At 36.8% G+C, this 26,301-nt stretch overlaps 1 protein-coding gene across 1 annotated transcript in view; it reads left to right on the top strand.

Annotated features, from left to right (window-relative positions):
• Window positions 1-1,535: 1,535 nt before the first annotated feature.
• LOC149185140 (putative inactive purple acid phosphatase 9) overlaps window positions 1,536-26,301 on the top strand; it is a 121,081-nt gene continuing 96,315 nt past the window's right edge. The window contains exon 1 of the mRNA XM_089417778.1: window positions 1,536-2,480. Within this exon, the coding sequence (XP_089273904.1) occupies window positions 1,728-2,480 (753 nt within the window). The 5' untranslated portion in view covers window positions 1,536-1,727. The remainder of the gene's footprint in view (window positions 2,481-26,301) is intronic.

The raw sequence follows: 26,301 nt of genomic DNA, 5'->3' as shown, positions 1-26,301 counted from the left end.
TATAGTTTTAACTTTGAATTATAGATGTCCATTCACTTATTTATTTATGTTGCTTAAGATATATAATTTAGTGAAAAAATTATATATAAAAGAAATTACACATCATCTTCATATTGCATTGTACAAAAATATTTGAATATTGATGTTAACTAATATATTTCAATATCAAAATATATATATATTTCAAAGATCATATATATAGTAATTGAAAATAATAATAATAATAATCAATTGTTTTTTTTAAATAGAAATGTATAATTTATTTAATTTTTAATATAAAGTAAGAAGCACACATTTAAAAAATATTTCAATGTGAGTCATAAATTAAATATTTCAATATAAATGTTAAGTAAAATATTTAAATATAAACTATATAAAAAGATAGATGAAATCATATCAAATATATACATAAATATTTATTTAAAAATATATTAATTAATAAAAATCAATGTAGATAATGTAGACCATAAATTAAATATTTCAAAGTCAAATATGAAAATATATTATATAAAGTAATTGAAAATAAAAAAAATTCTTATGATTCTTATAATTCAAAAACTTTGTTAGTATATTCATGAAAAAGATATGATTCTTTCTATTAGAAAAATGATTTTGTTAGTTTCTTGGAATTTAACAATGTATAGATTTAAATAGTTTTTGACTTAAATCTACCAATATGATTTTTCCCAAAAATGTTTTCAAATAATCAAAATATAGATTACATAAACTTAAATTTGAATAATGTATAAATTCTCAATTGTCCAATAATTAGAGTGAGCTCATCATCTATTATCAAAAATGAAAAAAAAAGAATTAGAAAATCAAAAATCCATACACACTTAAACTTCAAAAAATGATAACCATTATCCAAAATTTAACCTTAAAAAAATTACATTTAAAAAAAATATTTTAAAAATAATCTCTTACCTTTCCGTAAATCTGAAATTTAAATAATTCAACTAACATAACACACTAATACCAATACTATTATTCTTTCACAAAATATTCCATATATGTAGCACGCACTGATAACAATAGTATTATTCTTTGACATCATATTCCATATATATATGGCCACAATAATACCAATACTATTATTCTTTCACATTATATTCCATATATATGGTGCATATCCCTGCCACGATTGATCGAGCAATGCGTAAATCCTATACAAATTGGGTATATTCTTTCACGTTATATTCCATATTCATGGCACATACTGCTGTCATGATTGATCGAGAAATGCATAAATCCCATACAAATTGGGTATACTGAAGGAAGATAATCTTTTGCAGGCTGTAAATTTACGCTTTTTTAAGTGTTTATTATTTGTATGTGAAAAAATAAAGAAATATTATTATTTTTTTAAATTTAGTAAGACTCTCCCATTTTGAGTTTACAGGTTTATTATTCATTTTATAATGAAAAGCAACCCAAAATTTTAGATTTAGTGAAACTTCATTCCACCGCCGCCATAGCTACTTAACCGCCACAACCATAGCTACTTAAGCTCCCCAGACAACAAAACATTGTTAATTTTATTTTTATCTTAATTACAGATTTTAAAATATTTATAAAAATTTGGTGCTCCACTGCGCAGACAGGCAAGTACAGGCTTCTTCTTAAAGCTCGAGCTCTGATTTGATTTCTCTCTGTGTCTATCCTCAACAAATGTGTTGTAACCCACGTAGTTTCAATTGCATTCGGAAGTTTGGTTACCAGATGAGATGTGTGGAAGAATGAAATTCGACGAACCAAAGATAATTGTATTTGTAGTGATGGTGAATCTGATGATCGGGGTGGTGGTTGGATTGTTAACTGTGGAATCCTCTCCAAAATTATTGAACCGCTCGGGAGACAATGTGACGATCACTCTCACCTGGACTGCTAATTCATCTTCCACTACTTCTGACATGGACTGGCTAGGGATTTACAATCCTCCAGATTCCGCAAACGAGCATTTCATAGGTTATGTCCTGCTCTCTTCCTTCTGCCCAAACTGGATGAAGGGCCCAAACTGGATGAAGGAGAAGGGGTCATGTTATCTGATTCTTCCTCTCATCAATATGCGAAGGCCTTACCAGTTCCGTGTGTTTCGATGGGACAAGTCCGAGATATCTAACAGGACTCCGATGGACAAGGATCACAATCCCCTGCCCTCCACTGCCCATTTTCTGGCGAGGAGCAACGCCGTTAGTTTTCGCAATTTCAATGATCCAGCTCAGCTCCACCTGGCCTTCACCTCCAATCAAGATGAGATGCGTGTCATGTTCCTGACAAGGGATGACATAAAGAGCTATGCCAGATACGGGTTACGCGAGGGGGAGCTGAACAGCGTGGCAGGGGCTCATTCCGTCACCTATACGCGCTCGGAGATGTGCGATGAACCTGCGAATACAAGTTTGGGATGGAGGGATCCAGGGTATATTCATAATGCTGTAATGAAGGGACTGGAGCCAGGCAAGCGCTATTTTTATCAGGTATTCTTCTAATTCAATGGGGCACGTTTATATTTCTTCTTAAATCTGGAGAAACAGAAAAAAAAAAAGTGTATTGGACTAAATATAGTTTAGAGGACATTTTGTTAATGTATGTAGTTTTTTTATTGTGAAATTTTGTAATGAATTTTCTCTCAGTTTTTGGACAAACATTTACCTAAATAGATTATTCCAAGAACTAATCGCCAAAATCTTTGGGTGATGGAAGGTTTCTCTTTAAAATAAAATACTCTTCTATCTTCACTTATCTGAAGGAACAAAAATTACATACCCTTTCCTCCACTCTGAAAAAATACATAAAAATTCAAAAACTTTAAAACCATCTCCGCCCTTAGTTTCTGAATATTATTTTCCAATAAACTTGCTGTTAAAAATGAAAGAATTCTGAATCTGAATTCAAGAATTCTGAATCTGAATTCTTCTCCAAACTGGGTTGATTTTAAGAGATTTTATCTCTCCTAGAATCTGAATATTTCTCGAAACTGGGTTGAGAATTCGAACATGAATGCTGAAATCTGGTATTAACAGAAATTTTAACTATATCTGCTGATATAAAAGTTGAAGCCTAACCAAACAAAACTAATCCTGAAAACATAGGTTGAATCTGAATATTTCTCCAAACTGGGTTGAGAATTTGAACATGAATGTTGAAAAACATAGGTTGAATCTGAATATTTCTCCAAACTGGTTTGAGAATTTGAACATGAATGTTGAAATCTGGTATCAACAGAAATTTTAACCCGGACCAAACAAAGCTAGTCCTGAAAACATAGGCTAGAGTCGGACTGAACCAAACTAACCCTGAAAACACGGACATGAACACTGAATTTAGAGGCTGGGATTTGTTTTCATTCTTTTCTAGAACTAATAAGGAATTTTTTAAAAGGTTAAAATGTATTTTACTTTGTTAAAATGGACATAGAATCAGTTGTTAGAATTCTGGACACCACATATCTCCACAATGGTATGATATTGTCCACTTTGGGCCTAAGCCCTCATGGATTTGCTTTTTGGACTTACCCCAAAAGGCCTCATACCAATGGAGATATTTGTCCATCCTTATATACCCATGATCCTCCCCACTTCTAGTCAATGTGGGACTATTTGGTCGTATACCCAACAATCCTCCCCTCGAACAAAGGACCATCGAGCCTCCCCTCAAACGATTATCCATCCGTCCACTCTCTACCAACCAGGATTCTCTGCTCCAATGCGTTGGAAGCACACGCCTTACATGGAGCACCACCTACCTCGAGAGCTTGCTATATCCCAGGTCAACTCCTCTTCACCGTGTTGGGGCCAGGACACGTCCATGAAGAATCCGGAGCACACCGCCTGTCTAACCGAGCTCATCCACGGATCCCATCGTGATATTACTGGGGCCCACCACCTTCGTTCAACATTCCGAGGATTCATCCACTTGGCTAACTTCGGGGCATGGCTCTGATACCAATTGTTAGAATTCTGGACACCACATATCTCCACAATGGTATGATATTGTCCACTTTGGGCCTAAGCCCTCATGGATTTGCTTTTTGGACTTACCCCAAAAGGCCTCATACCAATGGAGATATTTGTCCATCCTTATATACCCATGATCCTCTCCACTTCTAGTCAATGTGGGACTATTTGGTCGTATACCCAACATCAGTCATAAAGTCAATTTGTCATTTGCAACTTAGCGTTAGAGGTTTTGGTAACTCATGGTTTTGTCCATGGTATTTTCATGTTATGTAGTCATCCCCATGTTATGTAATCTATTTAAGGCATTGTGGAATCCATCTTAAAATGGAGCAGCACTAGAATGTTGGGTAGTTAGGTAAACTTGAATCAGTCATAAAGCCAATTTGCCATTAGCAATTTAGGGGCTAGAGGTTTTGATAACCCATGGTATTCTCATGTTATGTAGTTTATTTAAGGCATGATGGAATCCATCTTAAGATGCCTTTGGGTCATTGTGAGAGCATGGTATATCATCAAAGGGCGTGTCCATTTCTCCATGAGTGTAGCCCTATGATTTTGCCATGATTTTTGTTTATTTGTGTGCCATTATATTTTATTTATCTCACCCTTTTTATAACAACTGGTATCAAAGCTATCAAGTGATCTGAAGGAGTGTGGCAATAAGAAGAAGGCTAGGATGGTTGTGTGAGTGTAGATCAAGGACGAAGCTGAACATAAGCATTGTTCCTTATGTTTGGACAACATTGTGATTGACACTTTTGGTTTAGTGCAAAGGGGTGTTTTTGTGTCTACATGTGTGGGAAGCAACGTCCCTCGGATTTGATAGTCATTAAAGTGGCTCCACTAGTTAAAGAGGGTGTTGGAACATATGTTGTCGATAAAAAAGCAAGTCAAGAAGATTAGTTGTGGTTGGGCTTCATGGCATGTTCAATAGTGGATGGCATTGGCTGATGCTGACAACTGACAAGTTACTCAATGGTGGATGGATTTGTTTAAAATTAGATTTGAGGCCTAGGCCAATGAGAGATTGCATGGATCTAGCGAGTGCAGATGATGTTGGAAGGTTAGGTCAAAGTGAAAAGAGCACAATGGAGGCACAATAGAAAGGTACTCAAAAGCATGGGTAGTGAGAGAAAGGTCATGTAACTGCATGGATGTGAGAACATAGATGGAGTTGATGGTACTGAGACCTGGTGAAGGAGCCAACATTTTAGTGCATGAACACAAGAGTGTTTGTTCCAAGTTGTAAATCCCAGCCATAGGCAAGTTGTATTCCCCAAGGTTGTTGTACAACTTATTATTCAAGCATACATTTAGTGCTATAACACATGATATGATCCCTCTTCAAGAGGAGTTTTTTCTTCCCATGTCCAAAGATCTATCGACTTATTCAACTTCCATTTGTCCTTTTCTCAATATTATAATTCCAACTGAGCTTATGATCACTATTGATTCCCTGCTACTTGTGTGAAGGAACTTCCTTCAAGTAGTTGTTGTCATAAATGAAAGTATCATAGGTGATCTTTTTGGATTTAATTATCATGACTTTAGTTTTTTCGGCATTAACAATCACACCCGTCTTGGAGAAAAATCCTTGGAGGGTTCTTAGTTGCTTTCCAAGATCATAATGACTCCTAATCAAAAGAACAATATCATTAACATAAAAGAGAATAGTTATGACTATACTAGTGAGCATGGGGCCAACATAACCTACCTCCTCCAAACATTCTTCTAGCTTATCAATGTATATTCTAAAAAGGATAGGGGCTAAGGAACACCCTTTCTTGACTCTGATATTGTAATTAATTTCTTTTAGCCAACCCTTAGTGGTCCTAAGCTTAGCAACAACATTCTTATACAACTTTGTCAAAGCAACATTCAACTTGAGAGGAACCATTATTTATTCTAGCCTCTTTCGTAGCATTGTCCCACGAATGGTGTCAAATTATTTTCCAAAGTCAACAAAACAACATAAAATATCATGTTTATTGCTACAACATCCCTCACTAATTATCCTAAGAGTAACAAGATGGTCCACAATTATATGATGTCTCTTAAACCCAACTTAGCATTTAACTCCTTTACCATGGATTTCAAGCCAAAGGCTAATTTTCTTTTCTAAAACAAGTTTGTATAGCTTGGCTAAGATGTGGCTAAGCATAATGGTCCTGTAATTAGAGGGTGTGCTTTTATCCCCACTTTTAAAGATATGCACAATAGGGCTCTGCATCCAAGGCTTACGGAAGCATTGCTTCACTACCAAATTGAAAAGCATGTGTATGTGAGGTATGAGGATAGACCCACCCATTTTAAAAATTTCGACTTGGTAGTCTTCAATATCTTTAGCTTTACCATTAGTGACCTTAACCCCAAATCAATGTCTTCTAAGGAAAAAATATCACTCTCTATAGGGCCATTAAAAATGGTGTTCATGGCATTAGGTAATTCAAAGGTTTTTAAGGTAAATATTACAATTCTTCAAGAGAATCAAATTTTATCTCTAGTTTTACCAATCACTTTCTAGAATCAAATATAAAATATAGACATATTGATTAGTTTTAATTAAATGTTATTGTGTAGATCAGTGAATTCAACAACCCAATATAATGCAGATGTATAATTCCTTTCGTACTCATTCTGGGGTTGGCACGTGTTTCTTTTAGAATAAAAATAAAATATTCACTAAATAAAAAAGAATGACAACGATAGTAAAATACAAAAACAATATACTTATTGGCTAGTTTTAATCAAAAACATTATTGATTGAGCTAAGAGACACATTCTACAACACACTATGAGGGAGATGTGCAATTCCTTTCATGTGCAACATGGAGATCAACCCAATATGAGGGAGATATGCAATTCCTTTCATAATCAACATGGAGATGACACGTCTATTTTAAAGTAAAAATAAAATATTCACTCATTAAATAAAAAACAATGTCCACTGTAATAAATAAACATTTCCTCAAATTTTACACTATAAAAGGAGATTTGCACCTCGAACTAATTAATATGGATCTAGATTGTATGTGTGTACCATGTATCAACTCCATGTTAACATGGAAAGGAAATGAATTATGCATTTCCTTCATTTTGAGCAACACTATTATAAATTGTTCCAAACATATAATTCTTCATTGTTTAAATTGCATTTTTAATGCATAAATAGATTCAAGATTTTAAAATCCTATGGGGCACTCCAATGGTGTAATTACACAGCTTAAACTTGAAATAGTGCATTTCAAACAAAATTAGAAAATACACTTACACAAAATATTTTGACCATAACAAAAAAAAAAATCAAATACTTTCTATAATATATAAATAGTTTGACATTGAAATATTTTATTCAACATGGTCATTGGAATATTTTATTTTCAATTATTTTATACATAGTTGACATTGGAATACTTTATTTAATATAGACATTGAAATATTATATTTATGGCCCACATTGTTCACATTAAAATATTTCTTTTTGTTATTAATATATTTTTAAATAAATGATTGCCTCAAGCTATCTCCATATATATCAAGTTGATATAAAATTATTTTATTTAAGGTGAACACTGAAATATATATATCTTAACTTTGGATTATTAAACACCTCAGGGGATTAAATTATATATATATATATATATATAGATCCTAACTTTGGATTTATTAAGAGCCTCAGGGGATCAAATCTTTGGAAGTGCAAACCTCTTTTACATTGCAAAACTTGAAGGCAGATTTACACTCTGGAAGTGCAAACATCTTTTACATTGCAAAACTTGAAGACAAATTTACACCTCGAGAGATCTGATCCCTCTTTGCACTTGATAGATCTTACTTTAACTTCTTTTTGTATGTGTATGTGTACACCATGTATCACTTGAATTACACATCTCCTTCATATTGGTTTGTAATATCAATGATTATTGTATGAAATATTTGAATATTCATGTTAACAAATATATTTTAACATCAACTTCATATATATTTATATATTTAATGTTGACCATTAATAGGATATTTCAATACCTAATTTAATAAATATTTTTATACCATATATAGAAAGAGAAAGTAATTTAAAAAAAAAAAAAAATCAATTACTTGTTGATAAGAGGAATGTATAATTACTTGTTGGTTTGACACCTGAGTTTGATAGGTTTTGCCACCTTCGAAAAAAAAAAAAAAAGAGGAATGTATAACTCATTCAAAGTGCATGTTTAAAAAATCTTCCAATGTGGGCCACAATTAAAATATTTAAAGACAAACATTAAGTAAAATATTTCAAATAAAGTACTTCAACCTCAACTATATAGATAGAGAATAGTTTATATATATATATAAAACAAAAAAGCATTTCAATGTGGAACATAAATAAAATATGTTAATGTCACTTATATATATATATTATATAAAGCAATTGAAAATAAATCAATATCAAGAGGGATCAAATCTCTTAAAATGTAAATCTCTCTTTGAGTGCAAAACTTGAGGAAAGGTTTGCACATCAAAATATTTTATTCTTCTCTTAGCTTGACAAATCCGAACTTAAGAAGGATTTACGTTGGTTCAGTGCATATTTTATTTTTATTTTAAAAGGAACACCAAACTAATTAAACATCTCTCATATTGGGTTGTAGAGTGCCCCTATCTATGCAAAGAAGTTGATACCCAAGTATATCAGTTAACATGAAAATTCAAATATTTTACTCCAATATTAGTTAGCATGGACATTCAAATATTTTGCTTAAGGGTTGCATTTGGAAAGTGAAAGTATAATATATTTTTTTTTACTTTCAATTACTTTATCTATATATATATATATATATATGAAGTTGTCATAAATAATGTTACTTAATATAGATATTGAAGATTTGTATTTAACTCTATGTTAACCGCTAAAGTGATTACATATATCCTTCATATTGGGTTATAATATCTATAGTAGGTTGTAATATGATCCAGACTTATACAGGAATGCAAAAAAATACATATATAAACATAAACACGGAGATGCAGTAGAAATAAAACTTCATTTCATTAATATCAAAGAACTGAAATATGCTTACATATAGAATGGAAATAAACTAGCTTAGGTGATGGTAGCTTATCTCTAAGAAGAGATGTGATGGCTACATGTCTATGAAGTGTGTTACAATGAGGCTCAAGGGCCTTTTTATTATTGAACAACAAGGGAAAACCCTAAACAACCAAAACCATAACTCCAAGAGATGAAACACCAAGAGTTTGTGGGCCCTGTTGGGGTTAGTTGGGCAACTAACTTCCTGGGGTTGTATCTTGGTCATATTATCTTTGTTTGGTGCATACGATACCTCATTGGAAATATCTCTCCGAGTACTACAGGATTTGTTGCAAGCCCCTATTGATGGCTATGGGCATGCTGCATACCTTAAAGAAAGTCATTTATGGGGTCAGAATAGCTCTGAAGGTTCAGGACCCGAAAAACTGCTAAAAATAATAAATGTTGCTATAATCAAGGAAACAAATGAAACCGACTGGAGGTCTAGGTGGAATAGGCAGGTGGCCACCAACATTCACCTATATCACTCCCCCCCCTTAGGAAGAAATGGTCCCCATTGCGTGCAAAGCCTCCATGAGGTGAGGAAATTTCTGTTAAACTTGGTCCCTAGTGAACCACTTGCCCAGGTGAAGGAGTTGGCCTGCTTTGACAACTTGATATAGTTGGATCCTCTATTGGCAAGCGTTTTTAATCTGTTTCCGTGATCTTGTACGTTGTGTCCTGCTCAATGCATCTTGGGTTGAGTTCTGTTGGTCTCAACTACTCCTCGACGTCAGATGTGTCCAGTAATGGAGGAAAGTATGGTCGCAACCGGTCCACATTGAATACTGGGTCCAGACTAAGGAACGATGGAATTTTGATCTTGAAGGCATTGTCCCCTATAGCTTTGTTGATGATGTATGTCCCATATCGGAGTGGGTGAAGCTTGTGGTGGGGCCCAGCGAAGCGCTCCTTCTCCAAATGTAACCAAACTTCGTCGCCCACCTTGAACTTATGTGGCACTCGATGTGTAGAAATTTTGAATAATTAAACACTTATTCACAGAGATTATCCCGATTATACAATATTGCGGAATACATGCACAATACATAATCTCCTCTACGTTGATCATCAATTTAGCAGCATCAAAAACAATGAAACATCAATCGCATGCACACATTAACACAGTATGTAACCCGGGGAAAGCATACAGCTGAAAACCCCACACTATCTGTATATTATAATGATAGAGAACATGTAACAATACATATTACAATACTCCTCACAAGTACTCAGTACTATCTCCACCTGTTACACACAAACTAGCTCAGATCTGATGCCTCAAATCTTCTCCACTGTTTGCCTGCCTCCACTGCGCAATCCTGCAAGAGAATAATGATGAATGGCTGAAGAAAACTCGTATTTCCTTGGTTGAACCACGCAATCCTCATTGGCATTACTCAATCCCATTGATTGTGCAAGATCTCATGCACAACTATAGTCACAACTGATAGCAATCTCAACCTCTAACACCTGTCTCCACTAAACTGTCCATGCACTGAGTTAACTGATGTATTCTTTAGTTGATTTATGAGTTAATAATTAGTGAATTAATTAATAATTAATTCACATCACTCATCACTAGTGTATTTTGCAGTTAGACTAAATACAACTAGTTCAACCAAGTCAAACTGAACACAACTCCATCAACTCCACCAAACTCAACCACATGAGTTCTAACTGAAGTCCTACATGCAATAGCTCAACTAACTCACAAGAAAAGCGTATTTCCTTCTGACAACTGCATGTGCCACATCTGTAGCTCAAACTGAAGTGCTCCAAGAGGATAAGATAATGTTTATAGTCCAAATATTATTATGAGCTAATAATATTCGACTGTTCTATTTTTAGCTTGGCAGTATAAAAATAGAATCCGCCCATATGTCTAAAAATAGAAGTCAATCTATTTTTACCAACATAACCAATCATCCACAAATAACATCCTGCAACTCATAGACCATGATCCATATGTCTAAAAATAGACTTTGCGCAAAAAATAGCCTGTGGGCCCACTTAGTGAAGGCGACTCCTTTCCACTGAGCTCCATCATCTTGTTGCATTTTCAACACGATGTTGATCATGACATTGCTTGTACTTAGCATTAGCTTTGTCCAATATGTCATGGACCTGTTGGAGGATGTGTTGAATGCACGCAATGAAGTTGTTAGCCCGATCAGCTTCGGACTGGACATGAGCCGAATCTGCTTGAGTAGCTGCAAATGGTATGACCTCATCAATGGGACATAGTGGTTGGAATCCCAACCCCACCTGAAGAGGGTTGTGGCTGGTGGAGTTATGGAGAGTTTTATTATAGTTGTGTTGGACATAGGGAAGCATTTCATCCCATGCGTGTGGATGCTTCGAGTTGTACAAGCACAAAATTTGCATGATCATCCTGTTGACAACCGTTGTTTTGCTATCATTTTGGGGCTGGAAGGTTGTGGACTTAGTGAGCTTGGTATGGAGCATCGACCATAGGCTTGACCAAAATGTACTTAAGAATTTGTTCTCCTGATCTGAGATGATGGACTATGGGATCCCAAAATGCACCCACACTCATTCAAAGAAGAGCTTAGCAGTGGATTTTGTTGTGATACTCTTCTTGCAGGCCGTTGGAATAGCCATCTTAGAGAATTTTTCGACGACCACGAACATACAGTTGTTGTCATGCTTAGTAGAAGGAAGGTCTGACATGTAATCCATGGAGATGTACTCCAAAGTTTGACTAGGTGTAGGCAAAGGAGTATATAGGCCTTGCTTCTTGATTTTTGGTTTGGAAATGGCGCAGGAAGTGCAGGATCTAATGTACTTCCCCACATCACATCGAAGGTTCAGCCAATAAAAATACTTATTTAGCACTGCCATTTTGTTCTCTACTATGAAGTGTCTTGTGATCTTATTGTAGTGTGCCTCCCAAATCATCTTGGCACGCTCACTTGTAGGAACACAAATGTGCCCCATGTGGCATAACAGTGTGCCCTAGAGGTGAAAATATGGAACTTTCTTGCCTTCCAGGAGCATCTGGTGGGTGTTGCTGAATTCAGGATCACTCTTGTAAAGATGCAACCACCCCGAAGTCTCATGTCCACAAGCGCTGAGCACAATAATCATCGCCATGACTAGTGGTTGACTAAGACAGTGTGGAACATTATTGGTGTTGCCCTTCTTGTACTTGATGTTCAAATGGAATTGTTGCAGATATGTGGACCATTTCTTATGGTGATCATTCTACAACTTCCCTTGTGACTGTATGAACCGCAGGGGTCAATGGTCTAGGTGGATGGCCATTTCCTTCCCCAAAATGTAATGCTTCCATTGTCAACAAGCCTGCATAATAGAATACATCTCTTTTTCATAACCGGGATACTTTCGGACTGTATCTGAAAGTCTCTTTGTCATAAGTGGGATACTTTCGAACTGTATTTGAAAGTGTCTCACTGTGATATGCCACCGGATGCCCCTGTTGGGTGAGAACTACACCAATAGCATAGCCAGAAATGTCTGTCTCACTTTCAAATGATTGTTGTAGGTATGTTAATGTGAGCACTGGCGCATAGCAGAGGCGATGCTTTAACTCTACAAACACCTTCTCTTGGGATTCAGACCAAAAGAACTTTTCTTTCACTCCTCCCTTGGTGACATGACTCAAAGACCAAGTGATATGAGAGAATCCCAACACGAACCTGCGATAGAAATCGGCAAGGCCCAGAAAGTTGCAGAGCTCTGTTAGAGTAGTTAAGATTTGCTAATCTCGGATGACTTATATCTTGGCTGGGTCCACATGCACACCCCTCTCATTAATGATGTACCCCAGATATTGAACCTGGGTTATACCAAAAGTGCATTGTTCCAAATTGGCACACAATTTATGCTGTCGCAGGGTTTGGAGGACTTGTCGAATATGGTGTATGTGCTCTTCCCAACTCCGGTTGAAGATCAGGATGTTATCCATGTAAACTACCACGAACGGGATGGTAAAGGGCCGCAATATTTCATCCATCATCTGCATGAAGGTTGCGGGGGCATTCGTCAACCCGAAAGCATGACTAGCCATTCGAAAAGGCCCTCCTTAGATTTGAAAGCAGTCTTCCACACATCAGAGGGTTCAATTGGTACCTAGTGGTACTCAGACTTCAAGTCAATCTTGCTGAAATATTTGGCCCCCTTGAGCTAGTCCAGAAGGTCATCAATCCATGGGATTGGATACCTATTCCAGATAGTGATCTTATTCAGCGCCTGATAGTCAATACAGAGTCTCCAGGTGCCATCTTTCTTCTGTACCAACATGATTGCGCTTCCACAAGGTGATGAACTTGGCCTGATGTGCCATTTTTATAACAGCTCCTGAATTTGCCCCTTAATTTCATCATTCTCTAGAACATAGCATCGGTAGATTAGTCCGTTGGGTAGCGACGTGCCCTGGTAGTGTAGAGGTACCCCTGTAGGTGAGGTGAACATGTCCCTGTACTCTTCCACAACCTGGTCCATCTGTTGTTGCCATGAGGGGGAGCCTTGTTTGTAGGCCATGGATGTGGCCATAATCTTCTTCTTGCCCTGAGGGTGAACCATAAATAAGACAAACTTCCTAGTTTGGGAAATGATCTTACTACATTACTTCAAAAAGATCAAAGAGGTGGCGGTAGGCGGTGCTACCTCCTGTATCCTGTATAACTTATTGCCCAAAGAAATAATGATAGTGTGAGGCCTAGACTCATACATAGCATTATGCTTCAACAAGTATGATTGGCCTAATAATACACCACAAACTTCAAGAGGAGCAACATCACACAATACCTCATCTGTGAAGGGCTTGATGTTGTAGGGAAGGTGACAATGTTGGCTGACGCAAAGATCTCGCCCTTGGTGAATCCACCCGATGGTATACGGTTACGGGTGTGGTGTGGTCGGTAGGCCCACCTGCTTCACGACCTCTGCTGAAATGAGGTTCTTTTGGGTTCCACTGTCGATAATGAACTGTAGCAGAGATCCCTTCACCCACGTCTATGAGTAGAAGAGTCGCTTCCCCTCCTATGGATCTTCGGGCTTAACCTTTTGGATCTTGGTGGTGGCAATGGTGGCACTAGGCTCTGCATCAATAATATTCTTCCCTTTGTCATTCCGCTTATTTCTTTCTGACTCAGAGTCGGAACATGCCTCTGATTCGGAAACCTTTAGCTTAGCCACTAGTGACTGCTTAGCTAGACACTCACTTGTGTTGTGAGTGGGAATCTTATGGAACACACAATTTCATTGTGTCCTTCTTTGTCTTTGTGTTGTTGTTATTTTCTTGCAGCTTTGGCGAGTTGTCCTAGGTCACCTCGACTTGACTTTTTCATATATTATGCGGTTTGGGGTGCCTTTCCCTTGCTTTAGATTCACAAATCCAAAGTCTCGCTTCTTCTATTTAAATTTTTGCTTGATTTTGACAGTGTATCGATTGGCGTTGCCAAGCGAGGAGATGTCCAGGAACTCCATTTCATCCTGGATGTACTTTTGTAGATAGTCACGGTACTTAAGTACCAAATTCCGCTCAGAATTCTTGATACCTGACTTCGTGCGAAGGGTATGGAAAATATTTGTGAAATGTGGCACATCTTGTTCCCTTCCCTGTCACGGCATGGTCCACTTTATGTATTTATCTTCATAGCTCCCAACAGGGTAATAATGTTCCTTGTTGGCGTCTCGGAAATAATTCCAAGTGGGTGCGACTAAAAACAGTGAGGATTCCCTCTTGTCCCTTTGTTCACAGTACATTTCCCACCAGTCCTTAACATGGGGGGCAGCTTTGAGGAGTGTAAAAGTAATATTTTCTCGATTTGAAAAGTCATGAATCGGAAAATATCCTTCCAACAGATTTAACCATCTATTTACAACGTCAGCATCTATCTTGCCTTTAAATATGGGAATTTCAAAGTTAACTTGTACATTCAAAAGAGTGGTGCCTCCAGAGTGGCTGTTGGATGAAGATGTGTTGCCTATGGGTAGCCACCGAAGGATCTAGGCAAAGTTATCCATCATCACATTCCTCTGTCGCTCGAGGGCTTCCTTGAGAAATATTTTGATTCTTGAAAGTATATCCTGCCCCCTCATCTTTCTTTTCCTCTATCATGGGAGGTTGTTGGGGTTTATGAGGTTGGTCTTTTAAAGGTTCAACCAGTTCGAGCCCTAACTCCTTATACCCTGACCTCTTTGGGGACATGCAAAGAAAAACATAGAAAGAACAGACTGCTCTGATACCACTCATCCGAACTTATGCAAGAACGCAAAAAAATATAGATATAAACATAAACACAAATATGCAGCAAAAATAAAACTTCATTTCATTAATATCAAAGAACTGAAATAAGCTTACATACAGAATGGAAATAAACTAGCTCGGGCAATGGTAGCTTATCTCTGAGAAGAGATGTGGCGGCTACATGCCTTTGAATTATATTACAATGAGGCTCAAGGGCCTTTTTATTATTGAACAACAAGGGAAAACCCTAACCCCGGGAGATGAAACACCAAGAGTTTGTGGACCCCGTTGGGGTTAGTTGCGAATCCAACTTCCTGGGTTCATAATTTGTTCATATTATCTTTGTTTGGCACGTATGATACCTCGTTGGAAATATCTCTCTAAGTACTACATGATTTGTCATAATACCTTACCTATGGATATGGGCCTACTGTGGACCTAAAAAAAACGTCGTTTAGGGGGGTCAAAACAACTCCAGATGTTCTAGACCCGAAAAACTGCTAAAAATAGTAAATACTGCTATAATCAAGGAAATGGATGAAACCAACTAGAGGTTTAGGTGGAATAGGTGGGTGTCCACCAATATCCACCTGGATCATAATATCATCAATTATTTACTACACATAGACACAAAATTATTGTTGTTTTATAATGCTCTTAATCAAAACTAACCAAATGCCCCAATGAGGGTGGAAGACCAAATTCCATTGGACATGGGGGGTGCTTACTACCCCACTGAATCTCAAGATACATGTGAATCGTTTCATATCAGGTTGGATGGATGGTTGGGTTCTAGCACCTTCCTTCGCAGTTTCCCCGATGCACAACAACTCTTTGTATTATGTATGTTGATTTTATGGTACACAAGGGGCATTTTTATGCCCTTGCGAGCCTGGGTTTAAGCTATTCAAATGATGTGAGGATAAGGGAGAGGGGGACAGATCTAGAAATTTTTTGATGGATAAGGCTTGCCAAACTCTATCAGTAGTCCATTCCATGTGTTACTGGTTTCCTTTTGTCTTTTGAAGCTCCCTATATCGGGGTTTAGGCTGAGGACAATAAGAATGGACTTTGGAGGTTGGCCCAGACTCTCAAGGCAGTGTCTGCTTTGGAAAGGTGTAGAGATGAAGTGAAAGTCCTAGGATCTAGTTTGTAGATAGACCTTGTTTCAATTCTCCCTCGGCACCAGGACAAGGTAATTATGAACACCTGACTCTTTATGCAATCACCAATGGTGAATAGTGGGTTTATTCCGACTATTTTGATTTTAAGAATTTAGGCATGTTTGGATTTGGATCCTTCTTTTGGGTTGAAATCCACCCAACATTATTGTCTCGGTATTATATTTTTGTGTTCTTTTTTTTGGCTTTCATGTTGCCTCTCATTTCCCTTTCATTGCAATGTCAATGTAGTTTGGTTTGTTGTGGTCTTCTGGTGCAGTGAAGGGGGAGAGAAACATGTTCTTTTTAGTTTCCATTTTCTATTGTATATGCACAAAGGAACGTCTTTGCTGTGACAGTCAAAGAATTGTTTTTACAACCATGAGCATTCTGTTGTGTTTTGTTGTTAGTGTAAATCATTATGCCTCACTGGCGAGGACCAATCCATTGTGGGAATGATGATCATGGGAAAACTAGCAGGTCTCATGATGAGACTCTAGCCCAGGGAGCAGTTGTGTCTTACCAGGCAATGACCTTTGCCCAGTACTCCGGAAGAAACTCATCGGCTAGAAAGGCAGGTTCGTTGGGATAAATAGGCTTTCTTGGATCAAACCTTATTGATGAAGTTTCTCACTAGCTCCCTGACCCAGGGAATTCCAAGGGTTGGAGAAACCAATACTTACATATTGTTACTTTTCATTGGGAACTAAAGACTCATTTGGGGTGTATTTTGAAAGAAAAACACGAGGACATAAATAATATAATTTCCTTCTCAATGACATCCAATACAACTAATGGCAAATACAGGACAATCTTGATAGCTTAGATGCTCACCTGACTCATATGTAAAAGCACATCCAATGTGAATTCAAGCTTCCATCCCCCTTGGCACCAAACTGGAAAATCCTACTCTTGTAACCTTTTCAGCATCCTAGAATGGTTTCATCCTTTAGCTGGTATAGACTCTCTCTGGTACTCCAAGACTATAATATTTTGTTTTTGGGAAACACGTCTATAATATTTTTTTTGGGAGACACAATCTCTTCCTTTTTTTGTCGAATTATGGGTCATTTCATACCAGCCAACAAATGTGGTAAGAGTAAGGCTAGTATTATTTTTTAAAATAATGATATCAACACTATAATCTTTTCTTAATGGAAGACTTTTATTACAAAAAAAATCAACTATAATTCTTAATTATGTTTTTTTATTATAACCAACATCGTTTTTTTATTTAGTGAATATTTTATTTTTATTTTGAAAATAACACACGTCAACTCCAAGTTGAATAATAAAATAAGTACATCTCTTTCATATTGCGCTGTAAAATGCCCCTATCTGCTTACAAAAAAAAAATGTACATATTTAATTAGTTTTAATGAACTATGAAGGAGATATGTAATTTGTTTCGTGATCAATATACAATTGACATGTAGTATTTAAAAGATAATATATATATACACACACACGATTTTATATTTTAAAAAAATGATAGTAAAAAAAATACAAGCACTCTTCAATTCCAAGAGTAAAATTTCTTGTGCTTCTTAATTTGGGAATTTTGAATCAAATATTTAAATATTCATGTTAGAAAGGTAATTACTTTATATTTCTTACTTTAGGGGAGATATGTAATTCATTAAATTCTTAAGATGGAGTTGAAATATGATATTTTAAAAATATTAATAAAAATAAAATTTTAATGTAAGCCATAAATAAAATATTCGAATATGCACCATATATATAGAGAGAGAGAGAGAGAGACATTTCTTATATTATGGATAGTTGTGTTTTATTTCAAAGTATGACGGCTTACATGTTATTATCTTATATGGAGTTGATGTGAAGCATTTAAAAATATATTTATTAAAAATATGTGTGTTGGGGGGTAGGGGGAGAGAGAAGGGAAAGGGATTTTGTTTCATGGATATGCAAGGAAAGAGATTATGTTTCATGGATATGCTTTCCATTTCCCAGTATAAGAGAGATGTGCATTTAAAAATATTTATAATAGAAAAAATATTTTAATGTGTATAATAATGAGAGGGAATAGATAGAAAAAGTAAAAAACAAAAATATTAAGTAAAATATTTCAATGTGCGCTATATGCATAAATTATATAAAGCAATCGAAAATAATAAAACAAAATTTATGATTAAAATATTTTTGGGGTGTTTTAAAATGAAGGAGATGTGCAAGTATTTCCATGTTCATTATGATATATATATATATATATACCCTAAATCTATCGACAGTCTAAGAGAGCTCCCAAATTCTAAATATGCAAAAAAAAATTTCAAGTTTTTACATCTAGGCAAAGATAGATCTACTTTGTTGTAATATATATATTTATGAATGAATGAAAGATCATGGAATTCCTTCTTTAAAAAAAACATCACTCTCAACCATAAATAAAATATTTAAATGTCTATATTAAGTAACATAATTTTATATTAAAAAGAAAACAATTATATATATATATATATATATATATATAAAATTTTCACTTTCCTATATGAAGATGCATATTTTACAGTTTAAAAATATTTCAATGCAAATCATAAATAAAATATTTGAATATCCACGTTAATAAATATATTTCAATATCAACTTCATACATACTTGTATATTTAATGTTGACTATAAATAAAATATTTCAATGTTAACCATAAATAAAACAATTTTATATCCACTTGATATATATAAAGAGAATGAGTAATTGAAAACAAAAAAAATTCAATTACTTTTAATAAGAAAAATGAGTAAAATATTTCAATGTAAGTCATAAATAAAACATTTCAATATTATTGGTGATGATGATAAACATCACTAAGACCAATGTGGTCTATCATACCTTAAAAAGTAAGAGATTAACTGAGACTCTTCAATATTTTATTTTTGTCATCAAAAAGAAGGGAAAGAAGCGTTCCTACATTATTATAGTTTTGTTGACTTAATAAGTCGAGAAGGTTGCTAGTGTGGCAAATGTTTTGGAAATGAGAACAGATGTGAGTAAGAGCCAAGCAATCCAAGAGAAAGTGCTTCTATCTTCAACCTGTTAGATTTTTATGGATACGGTAGCATCAGACAGGTGTTCTAGTCTCTAAGGTGTCAAAGAGGTTAAGGAACACGAGATCTCCAAAACCCATAAAAGGTTTCGAGATAAAACACTTATAAACCTCTCAATTCAATTAACTAACCAATAATTAAAAAGATCCTAACTTAAGAAAGTTGATTATTTAATGGGTACTAATTGAGAAAATCGATTTTTCTTTGGAGATTTCCATAAAAGTGATTTGACAGAGTCTAAGATGATCTAAGCCATCAATCATGATTAGATCTTAGTCATTGATGCTCCGGCGAGAGATTATAAGAGCAAGTCAAAGGGGCTTGGAGAAGACACAGTTTACATCAAGTGAACAAGGAAGATCGAACTACTCAGTTCGCAATATTCAACAAAGGCGTAGTTCAAGCCAAGGAAAGAACATTAAAGAGAAGGAGCAATAGATATTCGGGAGCAGAGATATGGAGGAGATCTTCCTTAGTTTTTCACAATTCAAGAGGCAAGAAAAGAGGAGGTTGATTTGTGCAATGCGAGTTAGCTAGAAAACCTAGTGCGAGTTATCGAAAGAGGTTCGTTTTAGTTGCCAGAAGCCGGATCAATATCCAAGAGGCAGAGTGAGTTATTTCTATAGGTAGAGAGAGGCAATACGACACAACTAGAAGGGTTACATTGGTTGTGCGAGTTCATCCAAAGTCACTAGTATGAATTTTGGGCAGAGGTGTGTGTTGTAGAATTTTTTGGTTTTGGTAAGTTAGTATCAATTAGTCAAAAATGAAAATATATTTCAAAAAATGTTAAGTTAGGATGTGGAAAAAAAGAATATTAAATAAAAAATGTTAGGGATATTTGATAAATAAGTCCATATCAAATAAAATGTTAGAATAGATGCCCTAAAAAATGAAGGCAAAAATAAAATGTTAGGCTAGAAATAAAAGAAAAATAATAAATTCTGAAAGTGTTGCAAATCCAAATGCCACTACTCTTAGTCAATTTTATTTTTGCAAATAAAGGTTGTGTGCAGATTGTTTAAATGCCACACTAGTTCATACAATCCAATTGTACAGTTTAATCATGATTGGATTTGATTTAAATTGTTTGTCAATAGGTAGCAATTAAAATTGGCTCAACAGTTTAATCTGAGCCAATGGAGGAAATAAGGGATAGAAGTAGATTAGTCATTAAAAGGAAAATATTGAGTTGCTAGTCTAAATGCACTCGGAGAACTAAGTGAGAAAATGTTAGGAAAGATAAGGGTAGGTAGACAAATGGAATACAATTGGAGCATGAAAGGATTTTATCCTAAGTTATAACATTGCAAAGATGTGCATATGGTATGGGTTTTAATTAACCATAAATCCTAATTATCAATGTAATTATGCAAATATTCTAACTTCATCCATTCATTCGCCCACAACCCATAATTGTCACATCCGCCATAAATCTTGACCCCACCATCACTTTCCGCCTCCATTGTTAAATCCCATTCATCTTATCTTACATCCCGCACACTCCCCCGAAATCCGATGGCCCACATCGCTCCTCGGCCCTCAATTGTCATCCAAACTTTATCAGCGGGGGGGGTTCGAAATGGGCAGTTTTGGAAACCACCCTCCAAAACTGTTTTTCCCCCATCCTAGTCTTTCGGGACTTAAAATCCCGAAACAACTTACCGCTCTAACTCGCTCCCGAACACGGTTTACATTTGACCATTTACCACCACTCCTACGTCATTGTCCATGTCCGCTCCATGTCACTTCCTCCATCCAATCAGCTGTCGCCTATCCGTTATTCATTTAATTCACAACTCCCGTGAATTTATGCCCCATAGACCTATTTATCAGTCCCGTTGGATAATTAATAAGGATTTATCCGTTCATTAAACAACCCCGCTCCATTTTTGTTCATTATAAACCCTGTTCCTTCATGAAAACCGTTACACAGTATATTTCTGAAACTCAATTCATCACTGGAGATTTCGTGCTTGCAGCCTAAATGACAAACTCATCATTCAACCGAATTCGTCATTCTGTTCAGAACCAAGCCGACAACTAGGTCCACCTATCTACTTTCAGTTATACTGTTTTTCTGTTATCACTATGTTTCAGACCGATTTCTTCCATTCCTGTCACTTTCAACCTGTAATTCACTTAACAAGATGCCTCCTAAGGGAAAAGAAATTGTTGAAATCCCAAATCCTCTCATTCATCCACAAGTTTACTTCCATCATACTCCCCTATTCGACAAAGATTGTAAAATCATCGAGTATTTCTCTCAATTTGATTTATATGAAATTTACTGCTGGATGGAAGATCAATTAGTTGATCAAACAGATGAAATAGGACTTTGGGACTCCCACCTTCCTCATTACATTTTCCCTCAGATACACAGAGCACCTAAATTTGTCAGGAAATGCCATGAATCCTATGATCCCAATCAGAGAGCAATCATTTCACCCAGAGGAGAAATCCTCTGTTTCATCAATGCTAAGTCCATTGAAAATATGTTGCAGGCCCCAACTATGGCACCAACCCATCCTTTTTCTCATGAAATCTTGATAGAAGCCTATCAAAAGCTAGATTTTACTAAAATATCTCAAACCCTTGAACTTTTCCTAGCTATAGATAGCCCTTTGCCTAAAAGAAACCCCCCCATGATTCATCCATGTTCCCGAACAGAACCAAGCACATCACCACCATTCTGCCTTATCTGCTTGGTTACAATTCTAATCAATATGTTAATGAAGCCATCTTAGGTTTCTTGTCTATCTTTTCTGCTGATTCCAAACCCACTGTTATTTATAACTTCAACCAATTCCTAGATGAAGCCATACATGAACAATTTGTCCAGTTTAACACTGAAGAAGTATTCAAGTATGCTTCAGTGCTTGTATACCTTTTTATATATTTTCAGGGAGACAAGTTTCCATTCACCTTATAGAAGCTAGATGAGGAAGGCAACCAACAATCAGTGATCTTTTGGACTTCAATGGGAATGAAGGAGAAGGAAGAATTTACATATAAATAGTTCATAGAATTGTTTATTCATCCAGCTATTACTCTTATGAGTAGCACTCTAGTGCCAAGAATTAGTGAGGAAATTGTGAAAGTATTGCAGCTGGTTGATCAAGCCACCACAGGAGATTGGTATCTTTACCAAAACTATACAGAAATCAGAGTCTATGGCTGTGAGCTTCCACCCTACAAACTTCCTAAGTTCCTCCCTATCAAAATATTTGCATTGGAATATATTAGGCAGAGGTTAAATGCAGATGAAGTACATTTTGTAGCTGCAAAGAAGAAATCAAAATTCAAGCTAAAGGCTCAGGTTGGTCCTTTCATCTGCAACACTAGAGCAACAGGAGAAGAAGCAGACAGGTTATTGAAGGAAATGAAGTTTGGTCTCAGCTTCACTTGGTCTTATGACCCAATGGGAGTAATTTCAAAACTCAGGGTTGAAAATAAATTCACTACATACCACCATACAACTAGGCCTAAAATAGAGCAGTACAAAAATTAGTTAGAATGGAAGGAGAACACCCTTCAAGAAGCAGAAGAACAGGAAGTCTCTACTTCAAATGTACAAACTCCACTTGCACAGGAAAAGACAGCCAAGCGAGGAAGGGAAGAACAGTCATCCCCTACAACTGAAGCATCAAGCCGGGGCTTTAGAATTGTGCATAGAAAGAAGAGACCTCGTGTAGAAATTTCTCTATAGATCTACCTCTAAGATCTCTGTAGAAAATCTGACTATAGATTAACCCGATAATGCAATATACGAAAGCAAAATACTATAATCTACTTCTACTATCAAATTGCGGAAGCTTAAAGATAGAGTTGAATCAGAGTTGAACACATATAACCAGAAGAAGAAGAATCAATGCACAATACACATGAAAATACTCAAGGGAAAGCCTCAGCTAAAAACCCCACTATCTGTATTATCATACAAGGTGGAAATACATCAAGATTATACAAAGCCTTAGCTCTCAAAGCTAGCCAGCTCTCAATACAATCCTCTTGGATGCTCACAGGCAAACTTGGCTTCTCACAAGCCTTCTCCTCTACCCTCCAAGTTCCTATTTCCTTGCGCAGTTTCTCTTGGGTGATCCTCCTGTTACCAAGTGGAAGACTCTCAACCAAGTGGAACACTAATCTCTCACACTGATCTCACACCCTGTCAAAACTACGCAATCCTCTTGTGCATTAATCCTTCTGCATGCATGAGTTTCCTTTATAGGAAAACAAATGCAACTGATAGTACATTGTCCTTGAGATTTAGCTCAACTGGGTATTTCTCATAATATACATGCATGAGTTATTGATGAGGGAATCTTCAGTTATCTGGAGTACACTGGTTGAGTGCATGCATGCATCAACTAACTAATAACTCACAATTAGTTCCTCTAACAATTTGGAACTAATTTAACTAGACTTAACTCAGTAAATTGAGCTAACTAATTACAAATAAAAAATAACTCAATCTTATCTCCTTAATTAAGGGATAATCTCCTTAATTTAAGGGATAACTGTTGCATGACTTCAGAAATACTTCTAACTTGAATTTCTCCAACTAATTAATCCATAATGAATTAATTAATTATTTCCAAGCAGCTGGTGAGACTAAATTCGAATTTTAATTCAAGGACAAATTAAAATTGGAATATTCTTGTTGCCACATTTCAACGCTCCCTCTCAACAAGAAAGGGATTATCTGCCACCCCGATCCTGTTTCTATGGAACTCGAATTTACACTTTGACAATGCCTTTGTCAAAATATCAGCATCTTGCTCCTCTGTCGAAATATACTGCAGTAACATGATCCTCCTCGCTACACAGTCTCTGAGATGATGATACCAGATGTCGATGTGCTTGGACCTATCATGAAATACTGGATTCTCAGAGAGTTTGATACAACTCTGATTATCACAATAGATCACAGTTGGATCCATCCTCTGATCAAACAAACCAACTAGGATTTTTTGCATCCAAATGGCCTCACATGCTGCCTGACTTGCAGCCATGTATTCATCCTCTGCCAAGCTGAGTGCAACCGACCTCTATTTCCTGTTGTACCAAGAAACTGCCACTGACCCAAGGTTGAAAATTCCTCCTAATGTGCTCTTCCGGTCTGATGGACTCCCCGCCCAATTTGCATCAATGAAGCCTTGTAGCTTCACTCCCTCTGTCCGTTTGTACCATAATCCATACGAGATGTGCCTCTGAGGTATCTCAATACATGCTTTTCCACCTTCCAAAACATCTTGGTAGGCTGAACCATTGTTTGACTCAGCTGGTTCACTGCATAGCACAAATCTGGTCATGTGTTCACTAAGTACATCAGTGAACCCACAAGCTTCCTGTACACAGTAGCCTCTACTACTTCTCTTGAAGTAGCATCCTCCTGCCTCCAATTACCTGCTAGAGGAGTCTGCATGGGCTTGCACTTCTCCATGTGGAATCTCTTGAGTATCTCGTTGGCATACTTGCCCTGAGACACAAACAACTCCCCATACTTCTGCCACACTTCCATGCCAAGGAAGTAATGCATGAGACCCATGTCTTTCATCTTGAATTCTCTTGCAAGGTCCTCTTTACAAGACACGATCAACTGATCATCACCAGTCAATATGAGATCATCAACATAAAGAACGATGATCAATAGCTTACCTTTCACCACGATGTTGTACAGGTTCGCATCCGCTTCAATCTTTGTGAAGCCCAACCCGGTGAAGTAGTTGCCTATCTTGGTGTACCAAGCATGAGGTGCTTGCTTCAATCCGCACAACGCTCTCTTGAGTCGGCACACATTCGACTCATGATCGAAGGTCTCAAAACCTTCCGGCCGCTCTATGTACACCTCTTCCTCAATCTCGCCATTAAGGAATGCAGTCTTCACATCCATCTAATGGATCTTCCAACCCATCTGTGTTGATAGTGCCAACATAGATCTGATAGATGAGTATCTTGCGACAAGTGCAAAAGTCTCATCATAGTCAATCCCCTCGACCTATGAAAAGCCATGGGCAACAAATCTTGCCTTATGCTTCTCCACACTACCATTAGCAGCTTGCTTTACATTGTAAAGCCAACGGGAACTCACAACTGACTTGTTCTCCGATCTTGGAACCACGTCCCAAACACTATTATGAACTATGGAGTCATACTCCTCCACCAAAGCATCAACCCAAATCGGCTGTTGCACTGCTTCCTCAAAGGAAGATGGCTCGGTCTCAACACATTCCCCAGCAAGGGCCATGTATCCAGTGTACCTCTCGGGTGACCTCCTCTGTCTGCATTGAGAAGATGGTTCTCCCACATTCTCTCTTGCATCCTGCAACAATCTGTCAGCTTCTTTTGTGTGTTTATGTCCATCTCTTGAAGACTCTGCTTGAGTGGATGTCTCCACTCCTGGAACCTCTACATGTGGCTACTCTGCATCAGTCTGAGGCTCCTCCTCCTTAGGAACCACCAGTTCCTCCACAGCCTGTAGTCGGAGCTCCCTCTCAAGGGAAACTCGCATGGCCTTCTACTCATCAAACTTGAGATCTCTGCGAACCACTCTCCTCCGACTAGTAGGCAAGTACACCCGATAGTTGTGAGGTGTATCGGTGTACCCCACAAGTATCCCCAACTCTGTTGTCAGCTCAAGCTTCTTCCGTGCATCCTTTGTCATATGGAAATATACCGATGAGCCAAAGATCCTGAAGTGACCCACATCTGGTCTCTTACTAGAGAAAGCTTCCTCTGGTGTCTCCATCCCAAGTATGTGATGCGGGTTTCTATTCTACAAATAGACTGTTGTGT

This window comes from Pinus tabuliformis, chromosome 3_2 (assembly GCF_031772625.1).
Source record: "Pinus tabuliformis cultivar Carrire ecotype Pingquan chromosome 3_2, CPIR1, whole genome shotgun sequence".
Taxonomy (NCBI): domain Eukaryota; kingdom Viridiplantae; phylum Streptophyta; class Pinopsida; order Pinales; family Pinaceae; genus Pinus; species Pinus tabuliformis.
The sequence above is the reverse complement of the archived record's forward strand: the minus strand, read 5'-3'. Positions and strand labels throughout refer to the sequence as shown.